Below are 20,736 nucleotides of genomic sequence, written 5' to 3'. Positions count from 1 at the left end.
ACGCTTATATCCCTTGGAGACGTCTTTTTTTCCGAGAATCTACCCCTTTCTTCTCGAAAATCATCTCGTTGAAAATACGCGTTGCGATGTAATTTGCGTTTTCGATCGCAAAGAGCCGTGCGGAGAACAGCAACGACGCGAGCGAAACAGCGCGACTATCGACCGTCAACGGGACGAATCCGAGCAATCGTTTTATCTTCGAACTCGCGAACTTGGACTCGCTTTCGGGACAACGCGAGAAAAGAAAGGCGCGGCTGCTTTACCTTTGTTCGTGCCGTCTAGTATGAACCATCGACTAGAAAAGTCCCAGCCGGACTCGGCCGCGGTCTTCAATTCCGCGTAATAGCTGTCCTTCTCTTCGTTCGTGCGAAAACTTTGGCTGGTCAGGTAATCCTCTCTGGTCGGTAGAAATGTGGTCGTTAGAACGCGTTACGAGATTCGGTGGCGACGAAGGATCGGCGACGAAAGCACCGAAGAAGGAAGAGAAAGGCAGAGGTGAGAACGAAGAGGACGAGACAGGACGGCGTAGGGAAAATCGAGAATCCACTCGTCTCCTAGGACGTTCTGGTCAACTTACTTACTTGTAGGATTCTGGTCGAGGTCCCGAAGACTCCTCGAAGAATCTGGCTAAAGTGTATTTCACTCCATCCACTTCGATATCCACCGTCCTATTGGTCATCCAAAATTCAAACTCCTTCTCTAGAAGGTGAAGGTTATCTTCCAGCCATTTGTAGTCGTTGGTCACCTTCAGATACTCTTCGACCATAGGGATCAACATGGGAGGCTGAGATCTTCTAGCGTAGTAAATTCTGCCTCCGTTCGGGATGAAACCGATCTTGTCCACCAGCGAGACGAAATTGGTCAACATTCCTTTGACGGTGGTGTACATCTCCGAAAGCAGCAGCCCTTTCACGATCCAGTACGAGTCCCAGTAGTAGAACTCGCGGAATCGGCCGCCGGGCACGATCACCGGATTCGGCACGTAGATGATGGAATATCGATCCTCGTTGATCCGCACGTCGTCCTTCATCTTTCGTCCCAACATCTTCCAAATTCCGTTCAAATCGAAAGCAAATTTCCGAAGATCGTGGTCGTGGATTTTGTTAAGGAACTTCGGTTGGCTGATCCAGTCCACTGGGTTCCACTCCTCGAACTCGGATCCCGCTTCGTCGAACGTGTCGTTGATGAATTGTTCGATGTCGTTCCTGGTCGGTGTTTGATCCACGCGTTCCATGAATTGGCGAAACAAGAGCAGCGTCTCGTTCGGCGAGTATTTCATCTTCATGTCGACGAACGTTTTCGAGTCCTTGTAGATCGAGGCCATCTGTATCGTGTGCAGCAGCTCGCCATGGCAGTAAATATCGCTGCAAGCCACAGAAACGCACGCGTATGTCCCATCAGTACGATGATTTTCCGATTCATTTGCGTTCGATAGAATCAGACGACAAATTCCAGTCGAAACGAGCTACAATTCGCTAGCTGTGTATCTCGATAACCTTGCGTCTCGCTCCTACCAGCCATCGCGTCTCGCTCCTACCAGCCATCGCGTCTTGTGGTCCGACGCAGACGAGCGACACATTTCTTTCGCTAATTTCACGCGCGTTTCATCAGTTCGTTAGATAACGCGAGAAGCAAGCAAACATATTTACGATTGCAAACGACAATTTTATTGCTTTGTATTCGCTCTAGGAATATGAACTTGATCGACCGACGATATTCTATTCTGTTCCATGTTATATCGTACGTAGTTACGGCGATTGCAAAAGATAAGAGATCGTGGCAAAGCCATTTACCCGTAGTTCTCTAATTGAAATAAATCTTCTCGAGAAATACGCGTCACTCGTCTACATCAAATCCGTATCGTAGAAATCTCCAGAGTCTCGCGGATTTCCCCGTACTCGTCGTATTCTTCTCGTTAACGAGGCACCGTCCAACGTCACGACCAATTTCCGACCACATGAATCACGGGATTTGGTCAAGGATTTACGATACTCTTCCGTGGAACGAAAATTCTCCGCGATATCGTCCTTCGCACGTGTCGCGCGAATATTCGAACGACGAACCGTCTCTCGAACGTTGTATCGTTCGGAATATTCGCGCGAGATAACGAACGGCGATAAAAAGAAAAGTTTACGAGTGTTTGCGAGTTATAGAATCTGCATGGAAGAAGCGTCGAACGAATCCATGGAATTTCTTTTCTATCTTTGCAACGTTAAAAAGTAGACCGAAAAGAAACTAAATCGATGGCGTGAAGTTGCAAATGATAGGTGGCGTTAACGCAACGTGGTCCCTCGATAGGTCGATATTCGTCGTGATCGATCTTTTTATAGACCGATCAATTATCCCGATGACTCTTATTTTAATTAAGCTGGCGTGCAAATAATCCGAAGCTGGAGCGTTTCGTCCAATTCCATTTCGTTTCGTTCAATTTCATCGCCATCTTGATAATCAAATTTTTCTGCCCACGCGTTATAGGAACGCACGGTGTATCGCGTCGTGCGAATTGAAATACCCACGTGTGCTTTGGTTATCGCGCATCTCGTCGACGAACGAGAATCTTTGTAAAAGGGGAAACTATGATCTCGCTACGATAACGTGGCTAATCCATTATCTCGTTCGCAGCTGATATTTACCACCTTTATGATAAGCTATCGTACGCGGCTGAAACGCAACGTCTCGTTCGGATCAATTCGAGTAACTTGAAACCGTTCTATTTACTTGGCGTGAAATATTCTTTCCCAGTTTCCGCTCTCGTCCTCGTTGATCACGGCAGTAAAATTCAAACGCTTGAAAAACGTTGTTGCAAAGCTCGTTTAAAAGACGTTGATACAAACCCATTGTTTTACTTGGTTTCCGCTCGTCTCACTGGAAATCCGCTTTCTAGCTTCGAACGAGGATACGATGATTTCTTGGAAGAAACAGCGATCGCTAAGCTATTGTATAACGTTATTTTCAGTTTCGTTCTCGCTAATATTAGTTTCGAAAACCAAGCCGATTTTTCCTTGGCTCTGTCAGCTAGGTCTATTTTTATACCGTTCAGATTATAATCAAGCTCGTAATTAACATTTTGCAGATATTTCTGTCCAGAAGCATTTAGTTCATTCTAAGTTATAGCAATGACTCGCGAAAGCATTCGAACGTTTATCGTAAACAAATTTTATGTATGCAACTTCGTAACGTTACGTATAAGACACGCATACGTGTTCGTAAAAATTTTGCACGACTGTCACCCGATACTTACTGCGAGCGTTACGATGGTTTACTATGCGATCATCGTGTTACGCGTTACCTGACGTTTATTTCTTATTTTCTGTTAAAAATACTCGACAAAACTGAAAGAACACAGATTTCGAGTAATTCGACTAATCCGAACGAAGAAACGTTCAGCGAAACATCATCGGCCTCGTTAGCCGAACAGAGCCGAGCAGGGACGAACGAATGCAAGAGAAATCACTCGTAAACCTCGCAAATACGATCCTCGCTTCGTTCGACGTATCGCGTGTTAAGGTCACGTTCATTGTACTTGCGGAACACGCTAATTTAGGCGAGGCACGCGCAGTTTCGTTCGGCCAAGTTCATTGCTAAGGCCGTTTCTCGCTGACTGCAACTTTGCCGCGATCTCGTAATTCGCGACGATTCCGCGATTCGCCGAGGAAGCTGAGAAAACGCGCGACGATCTCGTTGGCATTCTCCTCGACGATGAATCAGCGAGAGTCGCGCGTTCGCAAATAATATCAACTTGCAGACGATCGAACATCTATTTCCGGCCGGTAAAGATTAGTCCGGTTTGCGAACGAAAGAATCGCGACTAATTTCGTCGAAAGTCACGCGATGAGATCGCGCGTGTCGATCATCGGATCGCCTTTTGCGCGCTGCCACGAGTGACGACAATGCCGGACACGAGAATTCCTCGTTTCAATGGCCGGGACTCGCGAGTCATCCGGTTACGCAACGAGCGCGTGAAGTGCTAGCTTCGCGCAGACGATACACGGTGGTCTCGAATGCGATATTTCGTCGCCAAAATTACAAACATATTTATACCGATGTATTCTGTCCGCGAGAAAAGCAACATCTAAATTTATTAGAGTCGACAGCGATGGCACGAGCCAGAGAGAATATACGATCGATCGATTCGTATGCGCGTTGAACCGTATAAAACAAATAAAACAAATAAAATTACGGGTAAGATGAAACAAAAGCGGAAATCGTTCGTTCATACTTGGGCGGAGTTACGGTGGCGATCGCGGAAACTATTTTGCCACGCCATCTTAAAATATTTACGTGCTAATCGGTTAGGCCCTAGTATATTAAATTTCATACTGTGAGAATGAAATGTATAGAACGTGACGAAAAACGCTTCGCGATGGTAAATAAGGGTGCGTGCCAATATTGTTTGCAGTCACTGTTCCTGTGGTGTATAATATCAAGAAAGACGTCTGTTTAGAAATGAACGATCACCAATTGGTGTCGATCGCGTTTCTCGTTACATCTTGCCGGGTCTCGGAAAGTACGTTCGGTATTGGCTTCTCGAATAGCAATTTTTAGTCAACCAATAGCTTTTACGGAATGACGTTAAAAGTAACGCGTATGCCAATACGCGAAAACTAATGGATCAGGCGAACGATGCTATTCGAGAAGCCACAACGAACGTATCTCTCGAAACCTGGCAAAATGAAAGAAGAAACGCGGTCGACAGGCAATGACTTTGTTCGACGATGAAAGACGGCCATTTATCTTTATGTAATAGATAGCACGCGTTAACGTTCAAGTACTGATCTGAGCGATTTGTGCAAAAAAGAAATATGTTCGACCATCGTTAATTTTGATTAAACAGCGTCTAATTCTAACGATAAAGCTAGCGGTGGTGGAGAAGCGAGCGAAAAGTTCGTTTCGACCAAAGTACGAATTCTTACGCCATAATTTCCGAAATTTGGTACGCGTAGCCAGAACGTGAAAAATTTGCTGCAGGTAAAATTTACACGCTCGTGTAAATCAACATCGGTGTAAACATTCGTATAAAAAAGGCCGACGCCCATTGCTACCAATTATCTTTTTATACATCTTCTCAAGGTTCAAATTACAATAAAGCTTGCGCTCTCTGCACGCACGTAAATAACAAAACGTTCCTAACACGCACAAGTATGTAAATAACTGTGCTCGCGAGATATCTGTATCCGCGTGTTTACACAAATATCCGCAGTCTGGTTACGAGGCGCGGCAATCGTGAGAGATTCTTGCTACGAGTATCCAGTATCAAAAGTTTGATTTTGGCGGCGAAATGCCGCTTCTGAGACCGTTCTGCGCGAGACGATAGATTCGATGGCAGAAAAAAGACGTTGATCGACGCGTACCAACGGAACCGCGCGAGGAAAACGGGACGAAAGGACGCGTGGCAGGGCACGAGGCGAAAAGAGGAGAGAAAGGTGGAGAAAACGCGACAGCGAAGAGCGGTTCTCGGCTCGAGATACGAGCATCGCGGACACGGCTACCTCGGCGACTTTTACGCGTTAGCTTCTAGATGGTGTACTTACCTCTGACACGGAGGAGGTTTCACGTAGCTTGCCTTCTCTGTGCTAGCGTAACACGGAGCAACGACGAGAAATGCGAGGAATGCAACACTCAGCAGCATATTCGTCGAAGCGCAGCGCGTGCAACTCCAAGCCATTTTTCTCACCACCGGCCGACCCTTTCACACAATTCCCCTCTTCTTCTCTCGGTCGACTGTCTCTTCCTTTTCTTTGTCTCCTCTAACTTCCCTTCTTTCAACAAGTTCCTCTTTTGCTTCGAATTCGGAAAACAACGACGCGGCAGTAAGCGCGCCACTCCAACTAACTTTCTTAAATTCTTCCTTCGATCGTCTGTTTACCGCTGCAACATACCCTGTATAGATTCGACGACCTATACACCGTCTTCTCACTTCGAAAGCATTCGTTTCTTCGTCCTTCCTATTTCAGTCTCTGCTCCTCCTTCTTCTTAGTTCTGGTTACCACCTGTGCTCTCCGTCCGCTTCTTTCTGTCGCCTCCTTTCACCCTTTCTCTCTCTCTCCCCCCTCTCGCACGCTTAAGCTCTGCTTTTTTTTGTATTCGCTCTTTTTTTTTTTTTTTTTTTTGTAACGCTTTGTTCTATCGTTTCGTTTCTGATACTCGAGTGGTTTGCGAGTACGCTAGCAACGTGGAAAGGTCGAGACGCGAGACGATATTAGAGCTTTTCTTACTTTTTGGAGATCGGTTGTGGTACCGGACCTTCCGTCTGACGCAGTCTGCGGGGCGGTCTCAGCTCCAAGGCCGCATCATCCTCCCTGAAACAGAAAATTCGTGCTTCGATTAATCTTCAACGCGCTCACCGTCGCGCCTCATTTATACCATTTGCCTGTGGCATTTCACTTTTGAAAAAAATATCGTACTACGACGAGGACCTGTTAAGCATCGAATAACACGTTTTCCATTTTACGGCCTGTGTTATCTAATTATTCGCGTTATCTAACATTTTTTAGTCAACGATACTTATCCTACTTTAACCCATCCATTGCTTACTACGAGATATCTCCTATTTTAAACGCTGCACGTTTGGATTCATTGCAATTGGAATAAGTTTGAGTTGGGAATTATTAGAAAGGATGAAAGAAAATTGTACGTAATAATATTTATGTAATAATATACAGATTTTGTGAAATTTCATGTTTCCTTTAAAAGTTAATCGACGTTACTCGTTCAGAAATTTCCATTAACAAAATTTCGCTTAATACTGAATTATCTTTTTATTAGCCGAGTTGTTTGTTTTAAAAAATGTTTTTAAAAAAAATTGTTTAAAAAAATGACCAAACTCTGGTCGTGCGAATGTGTAAAGTGTAAGAAACAGGATCATAACTCTGCTTGGTGATTTTATTATTCGCACTTTTTCCGATAGCAAAGGAGATAACGTTATGTACAAGAAACTGGAAATCCGAGTAACAACTCGTTTTTCCTTGTTAACTCATTGACATGCACATTAACCGCCAGGAAATCTGAATCATTGCGGCCGTCTCCTGTTAATAGCCACAATAAGAAGACTGCTGCATTTTCCAATATTTTGAGTAAATAAACGAAAGACCTTATAAATTTATAATTTTCATGCGGTAATCGTGTAGTAAACTTTCTTTCTCTTCCGATAAATACAACTTAAGTATAGAAACCATCTCCTTGTTGATGCAAATTCTCCTATCGTCACTCTCTCTCTCTCTAAATGAAACCCCACGGATAACTAATTCCTAAATAAAAAATAATTTCTCTAGTTGTGTGCTGTCTGAATCAAAATTTCAATGTACGATTCTACTCTTTTTTTATTCGAAATCGATGGAGCCGACGAATAAGAAAATTGTTTGAAAATCAAACGGAACCGAGAGGCAGGCGACGAAGCTCGACCACCCACGGAATTGACGCAACAGTCGGAGAAATGGCCGCAACGAGGGTCGGCACAACCAAAGAGGAAACCGGACAAATCGCGCCATTCTATTCGCGGCGTCGAATAGAAGGCGAAAGAGCTTTTGTCTGTGTGACCGCTTAAAAATAACGTGCCGGTTACTAACCACCACTGACGCCTAATCGCAAACGCGTGTTCCTTCCGCTCGTCGGTTGGACCGACGTTGAAGATTCGTCGAGCGGAAAGAAGAGTCGATTATCTCGTCAACGTGTACGCCCATCTAGATCGACTCGCATTTTCGCTGGCTTTGCGTCAGAAACGTTCGTCAGGGAGATAAACGACGCTATCGACAAGCACAAAATCGACCAACGATCTTGCTGGCGATACGCGCGATCGCATTAGGCCGATTAGGGAAATTTCCATGAGAAACGAACGAGCAAGGTTGAATACGCATCGCGAATCGCTTGGAGGATTTATCGCGGCGTCGTTTCACCAGCAATCTCGTTAATTGGAGGCCGTCGGTGAAACGGCGAAAGAAACCGCTGCGAAATGTTGCATAAAGAGTGGCGAGCAACAGAGTTGGCAGGTGTAATCCTTCACAGATAGATGATTTTATTCGCCTGGGAGAATTATGTGTATTTAAATGTCTTCTTATCTGATTTTCGACGAATCAGAATATACGTTAGGGTTTTATCTTTCAAACAAATCGATATTTCATTTCTTAAGACACGACGCAATCGAAAATATGCAATAGAATTCTATCTCTCAATTTACAATGGAGACAAAGTGTACAATCTTGATTGAAAGTTCACGACTTTGAAATAGACGGCGCAGCTGGCGAGAATGAAAAAACAGGTGGGAATTAAAAAAACGAATGACGATCACGAGGGCATTATGCCGCGAACACGTTCAAGTCATGATGATTGCAATTACTGTAATCCGAACGAAGACCGTAACGACAATGGTGGCGATAACAGCGACAACTCGACTCGACTGCTTGAAACAGACCAACCGCCAATTGCAGCTGGAATATACCTATGTACGTTTAAATTTAAAGCAACACCCATTAAACACAAGGTATTTAGCCGCAATCGCAATAACATTCACGCGTTTACTATCACGCGGACAAAACGTGCATCGACCAACCGTTTCATTTACACGAATAACATTTTTTGAAACCTGTCTCTCGTTTCAGCTGACTTTCTGACGCGAGTACACGTGGTCACCGCATCTCGCCATTCCAACGACGATTCCATCGGATTCGCCATTTTCAATTCGATTCTCTAGCCGAGAGAATCGACAGAATCGCCACGAGAATCGATCAGTCGAGTGGATCGTTCACGCGACGCGGACACGCGATATCGTAAAACTATACATTTTCGAGCGCAGAAAGGTCATCGCTGTAACGTAATACCTACGCGCCTAACGATTCCTCGATCTCTGTTAACGACACTGCTGTCGTCTGCTTCCTTCCTTACGAGGTCTCGATCGATCGTTCGATACTTACGACTCGACGATAGTTTGCTGGCACAAACGCCAAAGCTTTGCTTTTCCGGAATCCTTGGCCGATTTACAACGATAGCTGTTGCAGATCGTTGCTTGAGTCGAGGATATAACGAAAAACAATTTTAATTGACCGCGACTTAACGAGCAGTATGTAATCACAAGTTGGGAAAGAAGGATCAGTGGAATATAAATAGGTCCGATTTCGAGGAATTTTGGATGATGGAAGGTCGGTGGTGTTCGTGCGGGGAAGGTGCACGGTGTACGGTGCACGATGCACGCTACGCGGCAATAGGTACGGTACGCGACTAAATCGGCCGAGAAGGTACGCGGCTTCTTTATGAGCTCGTGATAGGCCGTGCGCGAGGAATGCCCGAGGAATGCGCAAGGAACGCTACAGCCGAGCCCCCGGTATCGCGGTCCCGATTGGTCCCGATCGGCCCATGTCGCACCACCGACGTCCCGCGCCTCGTTGACACGGTCGTAGATTCCAATCTACTCTTTTACACCTCTGACAACAACTTTTCGTTACTCTCAACGATTCTAGCCACGATTCTAATCTCATCCAACCTCTTACACACAACCATCTATGTGCTAAATTCGACCGGTCAAGGACACGATGACGGTAGCTAGAAGCTAGTAGCTACGACATTTGCCAGATGTCGTCCACATATATATCTGAAAACAATATATTTTAATCTAACCTGTTTCTAAGCGTTGTTGTATTTTAGAACGACAGACATAATTTATGTCTATATTCTGATCTAACCTAACATCATCGTATTCGAAAACGAAAGCCAACATTCACTTTCATATTCTAACCTAATCTAACGTTATTGTATTTGAAAATGAAACACAAAATTAATATATACGTTCTAACTTAACTCAACGTTACTCTATTTGAAAACAAAAAAGGCATAATGTATATTCATATTCTAATCTGACGTTATGATATTTGAAAACAAAAGCAAGGTTCGCTTGTTATTCGTCGAAAGTGATACAGTAATACTAGGATGTATTTGTTTCAAGGTCTGTCGGTCAAAAAAGAAAAAAGGAAGAATAAAATAGAGAAAAAAGAAAAAAGGTGGCACGTTCGTGTCGCTTTCTTTCGTGGTTTATAATTGCCAGTAAAAAAAGAAATATGGCCGTGAAAGGAACAGTCACACAAGTGAAAGCGAGTTTGAGAGAATAAGCACGAAGTACGGGAAGAGTAGTGGATTGGATAGAGGTGACAAGGTGCGATAGATCTGGTTCAAGTTAAAAGTATCTGATTCGCGTGCGTGCGACGGCGGCGGCCAGCGATGTTGCGCGTATCTCGTTGCTTGTTATTCGCTGTTGGCAGCAAAGTGGGGTTAGCAACGCGCACGTTGCTTTCGCGGCGAAAGACTCGTGCTTAAAGGAGTTGACTAAAAGAAGAACGAGGAAGGCAAGGCAAAGGGAGAGAAGAGTGTCAATTGCGCGTAAAAAGTCTTCAAGTTTAATAGCGATACGCGGCTACCGAATGAACGTTGCTCTAACGACAATCATTCTATTGGCTATTTTTAGCTGGAAATAGGTCGGAATGGAGGGCTCGCGGTATCGAGAGGGCGCAACGACGATGACAACTATGACAACCAGAAAGAAACGAAAAATAATCTGTAGCGCGCTCTTTAAAATTCTCGTTCGGTCGAATTACAAGGTACGAGAATATGCTTGATGTGAAAAACCACAAAGTAGAAGGACACGATACGACAATAAGTCGTATAATTGTCGATCGTTGTGTCGTATACGAAAAGTAACGACAAATTAATTGCCATCCGTGTAATAAAACTGCTATTATTGGATAATTCACGAACGTGCGTTTTATTCAAACGTTGCGACACAGCTGCACACCTGTAGCCTGTAACGCGTTGCGAACAATCAACAATGGCCGAATATTCTTCCCTTCCTTTCCTTTCGCGATTCGAACTATATGTATGACGCTGAACGTGACCCCAAACGATCAACGTTCACGAATATTCGTCCCTGACGAATATTTACACCGAATACATATGTTAAATAATTCACGACGATTACGCTGCGAAAGATTAACGAATTTAAAGGTATGTCAAGTAATTATTATCACTGAATTGAATATATGTCCTTGAATGTCAACGAAAAGCGGAAGAACGCGAGATAACTTTGGTAAATATATAAAAATCAAAATTATTTTACGAATCTGCTGCAAAAATTTGCTCGTTGGTAATGATGATTTAAACTTAAATACTAAAAGAATAACGTTGATGTTATGCTGATCAAGCCATGCGTCGATTATGCACGAACTGATTATAAAGGAACGTGTCAACTCACGAAATAAAATTGATCGCTTCTACATATTTTTCTCCTTTTTATCTGGTTAACCGTGATTAACTGAATAAATTTCGTTATGCAAAATTGTTTTTTGAATCGTTCTCCCATCGATTATTTAAAAGATGTACGCGTAACACGATACGAATTACTCTACGCTTAATTCGGTTACGAGTCCTCCAAACTCTCAAAAGGTGAAAAAAATCGCTAAGAACATCGGTGCTTCCATCTTTTGAGGAGATAACGTAACAAAATGTACAAGTCGCTAACGGTGTTCATAGTAGGCAATAGCGGTTGTGGTCGATAATGCGAATACTAAACATCTGTTGGTAATGTAAAACTTTCGGTATACGAAACAAAAGGACACGTTTACGCAATAAAAGACGAATGTCTCAATTATGGATCAACGAGCCAAATCCAGTCAGTTCAACTGGTCCAAGCAGCAGCGTATGTTGCGCGTAACGGAATCTGTTTGACGAGAACGGCGATTCGTTTGCTTAAAATTTAAAGTGATCACGGGATACAGCGACGTGGCGTGTGCATCGGCACGTATACCGAAATGTGTGCTGGTCTATGTAACAGGTAAAGCGTGCGTCGAGTCGCGTCTCGCCTCCTATAGCGTCCAGATGAGCGAAGGCCTACGTGATATGTAGATACCATGAGATGATGCAACATCGTTTCGATCTATGTATTCGTCATTGTTTCTGCTTTTCCGTAAAACCAAATTAACTCGGTTAAAATCAGAGAATTCACGCGTTTTCTTCTATCCGTTCAGTCGATGAATAAGAATAAAAATCGCTTTATTCTTTTGAACGAACAGTGTAGGGTTTGATTTGGTTCGAATCTATTTTAAAACATCTAACGTGGAAAAATTTCGTCGTTATTGCGACTCGTTCGCCGATAACGTCTAATCACGATAATTCTGATTTACCAGGGCTGATTTGCAAGGAAGGAACAAAATAATAAAGCGCAATTGCGCGAGCCCTCGATTATTTCATTGTACGTTGACGTCAAGTTATACACCGACCAATCATCGAGCTCGCGCATCGACGAGCCCCCAGTGAAGATCGACGAACACGCGTACAATTTCCTCACGATTTTAATGATCGAGTCTCATGGAAGCTCGATATTTGACCTTCCCTCTTTCAATGACACGCTAGTTAGTCAAATGAAATTCATTGTTTCAAGTAACTTTTTATATTATATCATTTGCTAATTTATTGACCGCTTTCGGATCGATCGGTAACTTTCTTTTTGAAAATCGAATTCGTGAATCCATAAGCGTACTGCGAATTTATATTTTCGATGGAAATTCATATTTTTATATACACAAATGAAAAAGTGGTATCTAGATAGAGATTTATATTCTATTCCTTATATATTATAAAGAAACGATATATTATATTTTTATACGTATACGCAAATGTAAAATAAAATTAACAACGGCTTATAATATTTATTTATAAAACGAGATGTATATCGCTAGAAGCATTCGAACGTGCGTCTTATTTAATTTCACTTTAGAAACTTTATATTAAATTTACGTATACTTTTTCAATATTTTTATATATTTTCCCGTATTATGCATATTTTCTGTATTTCTATACATTTCGACTTCTTATAAATGTATAAGCATACGTTAGTTTACCGATAACTCGCAAAATCGTTAACTCATCTAATGAAAACAAATGTAATGAATTTGTTTTTCCAATTAAGTTTTTATTATTGTCTGTAAGGAGAAAGTTGCGTTTAAATAATGATGAAAAAAGACGAGAGTAAGCCGGAATTTAGGCCAGTGACAAAACGAAACGGAGATACAGCTGCCAACTTTTACTCGAATCTCATCTTCTCGGTCGAGGTTCTCTACTACCTACGCGACTATCCGACATTCGACCCATGACGTTGCAACGTGACGTTCTTCCCGCGCTTCTTGCGTGTTTCATGCAACATTCGAATTATTGCTGTTTCACGGTTTTGAAATTTTGAAGTTTATCGCTCATTTCTCAGGATTTTATAATCTCGAAAGATCATACTAATACTGTTGCGATAAACAGCGGATTGAAAGTCACACTGATATAAATCATGATTTTGAAAATGTAGATCTAGTCACATATTTCAACTTTCAAAAGAATCGTTCTTTTCGTTTCATAATTAATTAAACATTATAATCAGAATGCGAATGTTTATGCATTTATGGGAAATTAAAATATACAAAAATGTACAAAATAATATAACAGGACCTTTAAGATGCGTAAATTCAATAAGCAGTAGTTTATTTAATCGGGTACTGAAACTAAAACTTCATTGAACCAACTTCATATAAAACAAGTTTCACTGCGTAACTATCTCCTTAATCGTAGTTCAACAAAAAGGCTTCAACAAAAAGTAGTCTACGAAATTAAAGTCATCTAATTTTCTAACCAGACAATCTCCGTAGTAGCAGGATTACTTGCCAATTTCTTGGTTTTTTTTTAGCTTCGACGAAGATTTTTTCCTCAATACTATCGACTGTACGAATTGAAGTTGCCGCGACTGAAATTGCATCGTCAGTTAGCACACATCTCATCGTACGAGATTGTACAAAGTCTCCTAGCGCTTCTCATTACGTCACAAGAGTTAAAATAACCTGCTCATTTGTAGTAGACGATCGAACATTCGTCACGACCATGGTATCGCTCAAATAAAACCACCATAGAAACATGCGAGAACAGTAAAATCTGCAGACGTTCGATAGTATGACCTTTTGAACTTGGCATCGATACTCCAATCATCGTGATACGTATACATACTTACATACGTGTAAAAGCAATGCACTAGTCGAATAGTGCAAGATTGGAATAAGAAAAGTTCGAAAATCTTCAAAAGGATTAGCACATATTTAGATTCTTTGTACAACTACGTCAAATCTTAGGGGAGAATCGTAGTTGTTAATTAAAGATGCAAAAGCACGAACGAAAAGAAGGAAGGAGAAGGTGGAGGAATGAGAGTCGCTGAGGATCGAGCCCCCTTGGTCGAACCAATCGCGAGACGCCTCGAAACCAACGCCTACCAATTCGACCAATCGGGGATTAAGACTTCCGAAGGCGCGACCGCGCGTATGTATCCGCTTTCTCTGGTCGGTCGGGTCACAAACATCGTTGACGATTGACGGAGCAACGCGTGACCGAATTAATTTTACGATCGTTCCTATCGTTTCGACTTATATTGGTACAACATAAATGCATTCCATCGCGTGATGTATGCGCTTGCTTTGGTCAATTAACTCGTCTGCTGTCATAATTGAACACGTTGAAAATGAGAAGCCGTGAATCTTTCCCATACGATAGCTCACAATACTACAATATGAAATCTAATAATACCATTAGGTCGACCCTCTAACTTACTTTGAAATCAATTCTGGCAACTTCTCAATTGTGACATTGCCATACCATTGCCATACTGACATTACTTAAGACAATTTTCATTGAATCATTAAGCGGATATTGTTTGGACGTCCTCGTTAATTTCATTGTAAAAAAATTGTAATTTGGAAAGAAAATAGCATTTCGACACGCCCCTACGTTCATCGAAAGAGTTTTTCTTTCTTTTTCCCTTTTTTTTTGTTTTTGTTTTTTATTATCTATTCGATAAATTGCAAGACTGTCGAAACATTCCAATGTGATCATATCAGTAAACATTAGCGTAAAATGCGAAATACCAAATTCAAGGTTATTTTTCCTTCTTATTTTCTGTGCAAAAGTTGTACGACATATACAAGTATGTGCGCGTTAGCACCGATTAGTCTAACAACTATAATCACGTGTAAAATGTTCTTTGTCCGAAGGCTTGCATATACATATAAAAATTCAATTTGCCGAACTACACTGAAACTTGCAAAAATGTACGTTCTATTAAAGATAAGAAAAACACATTATGTAAGACGTTCTAAAAAAAATTGAATTTCCGTCCAATAGGAATGGAGTTAGCGGTGGCGAACGTCAGAACACGTGTTTCCGAATGATATCGAGAAACAGTCGAGAACAGCGATAGATCGATAAAATTGTGTTTCTTTTGAACAGGAGGCAAACGTACCTTTGTCCACACTATCGGCGAACCAGATGGAAGAAAGAGGAAAAATTAGCACGTAACAAACCCACTCACACCCCCGATTAACCACTCTTAAGATAGGAGCAAACGAATCGCACAATCTTGAAAGCGAAAACACACGCGATACAAATAGCTATCAACGAAATACTACAGACACGCAGTAACACGCAGTAGATACCGTTGATGACGAAATCAAGTTAATCGATTTGTTACAGAAAAAAGTATTCACTATTCACTGTTCCGCGTTGCGTATGTGACTGACCGAGAGTATCCAAGCGAACCTCCACCGTTCAGACTCAGACGCTCTTTCGCTCTCGCCCCCTCTTTCTCCTTTCCTGTCCGTCTCCCTCTTTCAGTCTCTCTCGCTTCATCCCACCCGCTCCTTCTTTCTTTGATGTTCATTCGTTTTATCGCCCTTACTGATTGTCACTCTTTCTTCCCCCTCTCTTTTTTTACATTTGCCAAATCCTCGTTCTCTTGATAAAGAGGTAGGCATGCCCATCGTGTGTCTACAGTGTCTCAGAAAAAAAGCAGTCAAATTTTTTTTTCTATAAATTATAATAACAGCATCGCGGAGATTTAAAGAGGTGGCAGAGCAACGAAGTATATCAAAGGGAAACAAATGAAACATTATCTGGAAAAACTTTCTTTTTTTTAATCTTTCCACTTACGTTCAAACTCGGTTTACACTCATGGACAACCCGGTATGAACTGGTTTGCATCGACGTGTATGTGTGCATCGTGGCGTCTAGCCAGACATCGAGTTTACGCGAGGATCAGCGAAAACAACCGAAGGCGAACCACGTGCCCACGATGCGAATCATTCACTAATTTTATCTCGACCATAAACGAGCAAAATTTTTATTTTTATCGTTATAGATTTATTTACTAATTCGGTTAATATATTATGGGAGAAAAGTTTATGAAATACTATCGAAATATAGTCATTTCTATTTACGTACCGTATATACAGATATTTTTCCATTATGCGAACAGTAATTGCGAGAATGTAATCTATACGAATTTTTTTCTTGTGACCTCTCACCAACTTTTTGCACGATAGATTAGACAGATTCGCCAGACAGGGAGGATACAAAGTCGTTCTCAATATCATTTAATTTTTTTCTTTTCGTAATAAGATAATTTTTTAAAGGTTCGCATCCCATCCATAGTTTGATCTTTGCAAATAGATTTTAAACGTACGACGGCTACCGAATCGATACGAAAGGAACCGAAGATACCACGTGTCGTTTGAACACGTTACCACCGCGTACATTTACAACGCAAGTGCCCTCTCTTTGATCGCGATAATTGATGCTGCATAAAGACACGCCGAATTAATCTGAGAGTTTTTTAAAGAATGGATTTTTAAAGAAGCGTCGATAATTTATCTTATCTTAGTAGTTACACAAATCATACAGTAACTCATTTGAATAACTCTACTCGACAACGATAACGATCGATCCTCTCCCGTTGGAGAAACGCGTGACTCCGAGAATCAATTCACTTAATTGCAATGTTATCTTTGAATTGGCAATAAAATGAATCGTACGAGCAGAACAACGGTATTTGTAAAATTGCATAAACATAAAAAGAGAAGAAAAAAGAATAATAAATATTTACAACAATCCGCCATTTTACGAATATTTATTTTGATCGAAAAGAATGGTTACTTATTTTTCGATAGATGATGAAAGATATTATATACATACCGTTCGAAATGACCTCAGACTCTTTTTCGATGTGTCCTTAACCTCGACACTGTTTCGTCGAAGAAAAATTCCTTGCAGAAATCGAGGTGCAATAAGCAGAATAAACATTAACTTTGAGTCACTTGAACGATTCTCATCGGTAATGTATTTCGTTCCAAGTTATTTGCACTATGTAATTTTAGATCGTAAACATGTGGCAGAAAGAATCGCGTGCACGCTAAACATCACACTCTTCCAATACACGTGACTTTTTGCCTATGACAGTGTTGAATATCTCTTGTCAGCAAGCTAATATCGTTAGAGGTTAGGTACCAGTTCTATCTGTTTCACGACTATTCCTAACACGATTGTATGGATTAAATAATCGACCGAAGGAAACAAACACGAAATAACGCACGCACGGTAACGACGTCGCGTTTAAACGAGACAAAAATTGCTATTCGAAGAATTAAAATAACTGAAACGATGATATGAGCACACCACCGCGAATCTTATACGGCACTGGCAACGAAGGAGCGTAACCTTCGAGAGATACGAACGCTCCGGCGTCCAATTGCTCACTGACGCACTGGCGTGAATCGGGAGAACTTTTATAGAGTTACCCCGCGTATCGATATGTTTCGCCGGTAAAAATTATGTATCTGCCGTAATCTATTATAGTGAACTCTTTTCTGATACTCCCCTCAACGTTTCGTTTTCTAGAATCTATTACTTATTATTACTTACATACTGGGTCCCCTTGCACAATCATTTATTAACGAATAATATTAGTGAATCGATAAATTACAAATTATAGATTCTAAACTTTTCCACAATTTTACAATTTTACGTGAAACGGAATATCCAGATATCTTTGACTTATAAAATTTATTTCTAAAAATTTTGTCGTCTGTTTTATCATCAGACTTGTTATTACGATGCAAGAGAATTTATTAGTAATAATAACTTGTAACTCGTGACTCGTAGAGTTTCATTATAACGATATTAGTTTAATTATGCAAGAAGTAACTTATAGGTATTCTTTGAGAAATTTTCTCCTTTTTGTTAATTAAAATTAAATTACATGCGCCAAGATTAAAGAAAACAGTACAAAAGCTCGTTCCATTTATAGACAAAATTTTTGGCAATTTATAGTGGTATTTTACATAGGTTATATTTTATTCAATTATATCATATAGCGTAATTAACGAGTCATCGTTTCAAGTCGCCTTCTGTCCCTATAACGCAACGAATCAAAAACATTCAACAATAATAATTTCAATTAACCTCGGATCTCCTAATTGTCATTGTTCAATTGATTTTGTCCGGTGGGCCAAGAAGAATAAATTGGCAGATAAAGAATAGTAGATTTAAACGACAGATTTTTAACGTCAGTGATTCTGTGTGACCGTGTGGTCGGCTGATTTTCCTAATGTCACGCGATTACGATTTCGTCACGTGATCTAAATTCGCGCGCATCAAGTAGTCTGCTTCGTCGATACATTCGATTTAACCTGTTTATATGCGATTTCGTCTTTCATTAACGATCCAGTGAATAATAACAAAATAATGACGAGTGTTTAACGGCGAATGAACGGAATTATTTTCCAACGTTAGATACAATTCGAATGTATGTAAAAGTTGGTGGAGAAGGTAATCGTGTGGCGAGTCAAAGCGAGCCGTGATGCGATAGTCGTTGCACAGTTGTACAGCAAGTGATTCAAAGTCACTCTATAACCGTTGGTATTTATGTTTTTCTGGTAAAGTCATCGAGTCTACACGTGCTTGAAATTATCATGAATGTTTGTAGCAATGTTTTTAGCGGCCGACATGAAATTTTTCCACGATTAAACGATTCGATCAATTGGTCAGGTCAATAAGAGCGGAGGATTACTCGGGTCTCCAAGTACGTTGACACAATGTCCAGAGTTCTTTGCGCATATGTGTTTGTGCGTGTATGCGTGACCATATACATACGTATACCCGTATACGTAATACATACTGAAATGTGATTTACTAGCTCTGGCGTTCAATTAATTTGAATGCCGTAATAAGGCACTTACGTGCATTGAACCTTGGACTACGAGATAAAGTTATTCTCGTAAGTCCACTATCCATCAGTCTTTGGGTAATTAATTTGCGTTGAGGAGTCTGATTGGACGAAATGTATAGAGAATGTATCGGCTCCGGGGGAACGATAAATAGGGAGAAAAAAAAATTACTGAAACGCAAACAAATCTTTGAATATTCGAATTATATAAAACTCGTGAGAACCCAGACACGGAAGATTATCTCGGTCGTTAAATGTTTAACCGTTTTATCCATGTAGCGAGAAGAGAGAAGAGAGAAGGTACGATCGCACGAATCGAACGGGAGATTAGGTTGGTTCGATAAAATGCGCGACTAACGAATTTGCACACCTATCGATTACGATTTGTCTTCACAGACGACTTACCGGGTACCGAGTTGATATCGATCGAGTTTATCACCGATTGATCCACGATGACGACGCAGTTGGTAGCCTTGATGGGTGCGCTGCCCGCTGCAACTCAGGCAACGGCGAGCTCCTTGCCAAACAACCAGCATCACTAGACAATCAAACGAACGACCCTCAGCTTCTTTATCTCAACTTTCCAATCAACTTTGCGCTACACATATAAAATATGCGTACACGTACGCAAGCGCGGTAATACGAAAAGATAGCAGCTCTGAATCGGAAGATCGTATTACGAAATGAGAAATAATATATCATTTCTTTTTTTGTTTCTATAGATTAAATTATGCAGTGGCATATTAAATCAAAGTATTTCATACGCTGAACAATTATCAAGCAATTTGTGGTTCCACTCGAATTAATTGGACAAACTCCAACGTAACCTTGTATTAAAATGTTCCACTATTCGATATTTATTCGAGATATCGATTTTTACTGTGTGGAAAAATTTCTTTGGAAATTTTATTACACAACTTTTTCATTTTTCGTACAATTTTATGTTGATTTGCAATTTTATGATTAGATATGCTGCCATTAAAATTCAAAATTATAGCGCGAGTTTTAAATTCAAGTTTGATATTCACATTATTTCACTGTTCAGTTCTTAATGGGTTAAATAACGTATTACACATCATATATGTATATAATGTTGCAGTTGTCAAACTTTACGTGGTCCCATACCTGACGATTTTTATGTACCGTTAGATGATACTCTTTCCGTTTTCCGGCGTTCGCAAAGTTTAACTATTGTATTCGCCAAAACTTTCAGTTTGTCGTTTAAAACAGGAAAAGTCAGCGACCAGATCGTGAAACTCAAGCTCAAGGGCCTCTCCTCCATAAAGTATCCCCTTCCCGACAAACTGAACTTTCACTTAAACCTAACCTAAAACAACCGCTCCCACTCTCGCAATAGATTTTTCCACCGAGTTACCGTGACCGTTGCCAACCACCGTGAGATTGTTTCCGAATCCGCATATTCGAAAGCAGAAATCGATAAATAAAGGACTCGTGTCCATCTCCTAACCAATAATTCTTTTCTCCTCTGTTGCTCGCGACAATACATACTTAGAATTTGTAATCGATACTCTAAAACAATTATCCAATTATTTCTTATCATTTCCTAATTTTATCATTAGTTATTCGTACAAATTCTCGCTCGCGCAATTATTATCCATGTTGCAACATGATTTGCCCGAATCTATAAGAAACAACATATGTATTGTCTGTAGGTCGTCTCA

The 20,736-nt window shown here is 40.9% G+C and overlaps 1 protein-coding gene and 1 long non-coding RNA gene across 14 annotated transcripts in view; one reads left to right on the top strand and one right to left on the bottom strand.

Moving 5' to 3' along the window:
- Positions 1-20,736, bottom strand: part of LOC132908271 (trehalase) — a 41,797-nt gene that overhangs the window by 8,936 nt on the left and 12,125 nt on the right. For 5 of the 13 annotated variants that reach the window (XR_009658340.1, XR_009658341.1, XR_009658342.1 and 2 more), the window contains exons 2-5: positions 19,460-19,592; positions 6,216-6,299; positions 582-1,364; positions 264-397 (exon numbers count right to left, since the gene is read on the bottom strand). Coding sequence is in view for 10 of the 13 variants with exons in the window: in XM_060962137.1 (XP_060818120.1) it covers positions 264-397; positions 582-1,364; positions 6,216-6,299; positions 19,460-19,590 (1,132 nt within the window). In the remaining 3 variants the exon portion in view is untranslated. Of the gene's footprint in view, positions 1-263; positions 398-581; positions 1,365-5,531; positions 6,300-8,817; positions 9,264-15,298; positions 15,922-17,025; positions 17,582-19,459; positions 19,593-20,736 lie in introns of those variants that run through there. The other 8 variants (XM_060962143.1, XM_060962139.1, XM_060962147.1 and 5 more) reach the window with 8 other exon arrangements.
- On the top strand, positions 11,522-15,556 carry LOC132908291 (uncharacterized). Its single transcript, XR_009658344.1, has 3 exons — positions 11,522-11,809; positions 12,162-14,322; positions 15,286-15,556. It is a non-coding gene; the product is annotated as an uncharacterized LOC132908291 (long non-coding RNA).

Source organism: Bombus pascuorum, chromosome 6 (assembly GCF_905332965.1).
Source record: "Bombus pascuorum chromosome 6, iyBomPasc1.1, whole genome shotgun sequence".
Lineage (NCBI taxonomy): Eukaryota > Metazoa > Arthropoda > Insecta > Hymenoptera > Apidae > Bombus > Bombus pascuorum.
Note: the sequence above shows the minus strand (reverse complement) of the source record. Positions and strands in the feature narration are given on the sequence as shown.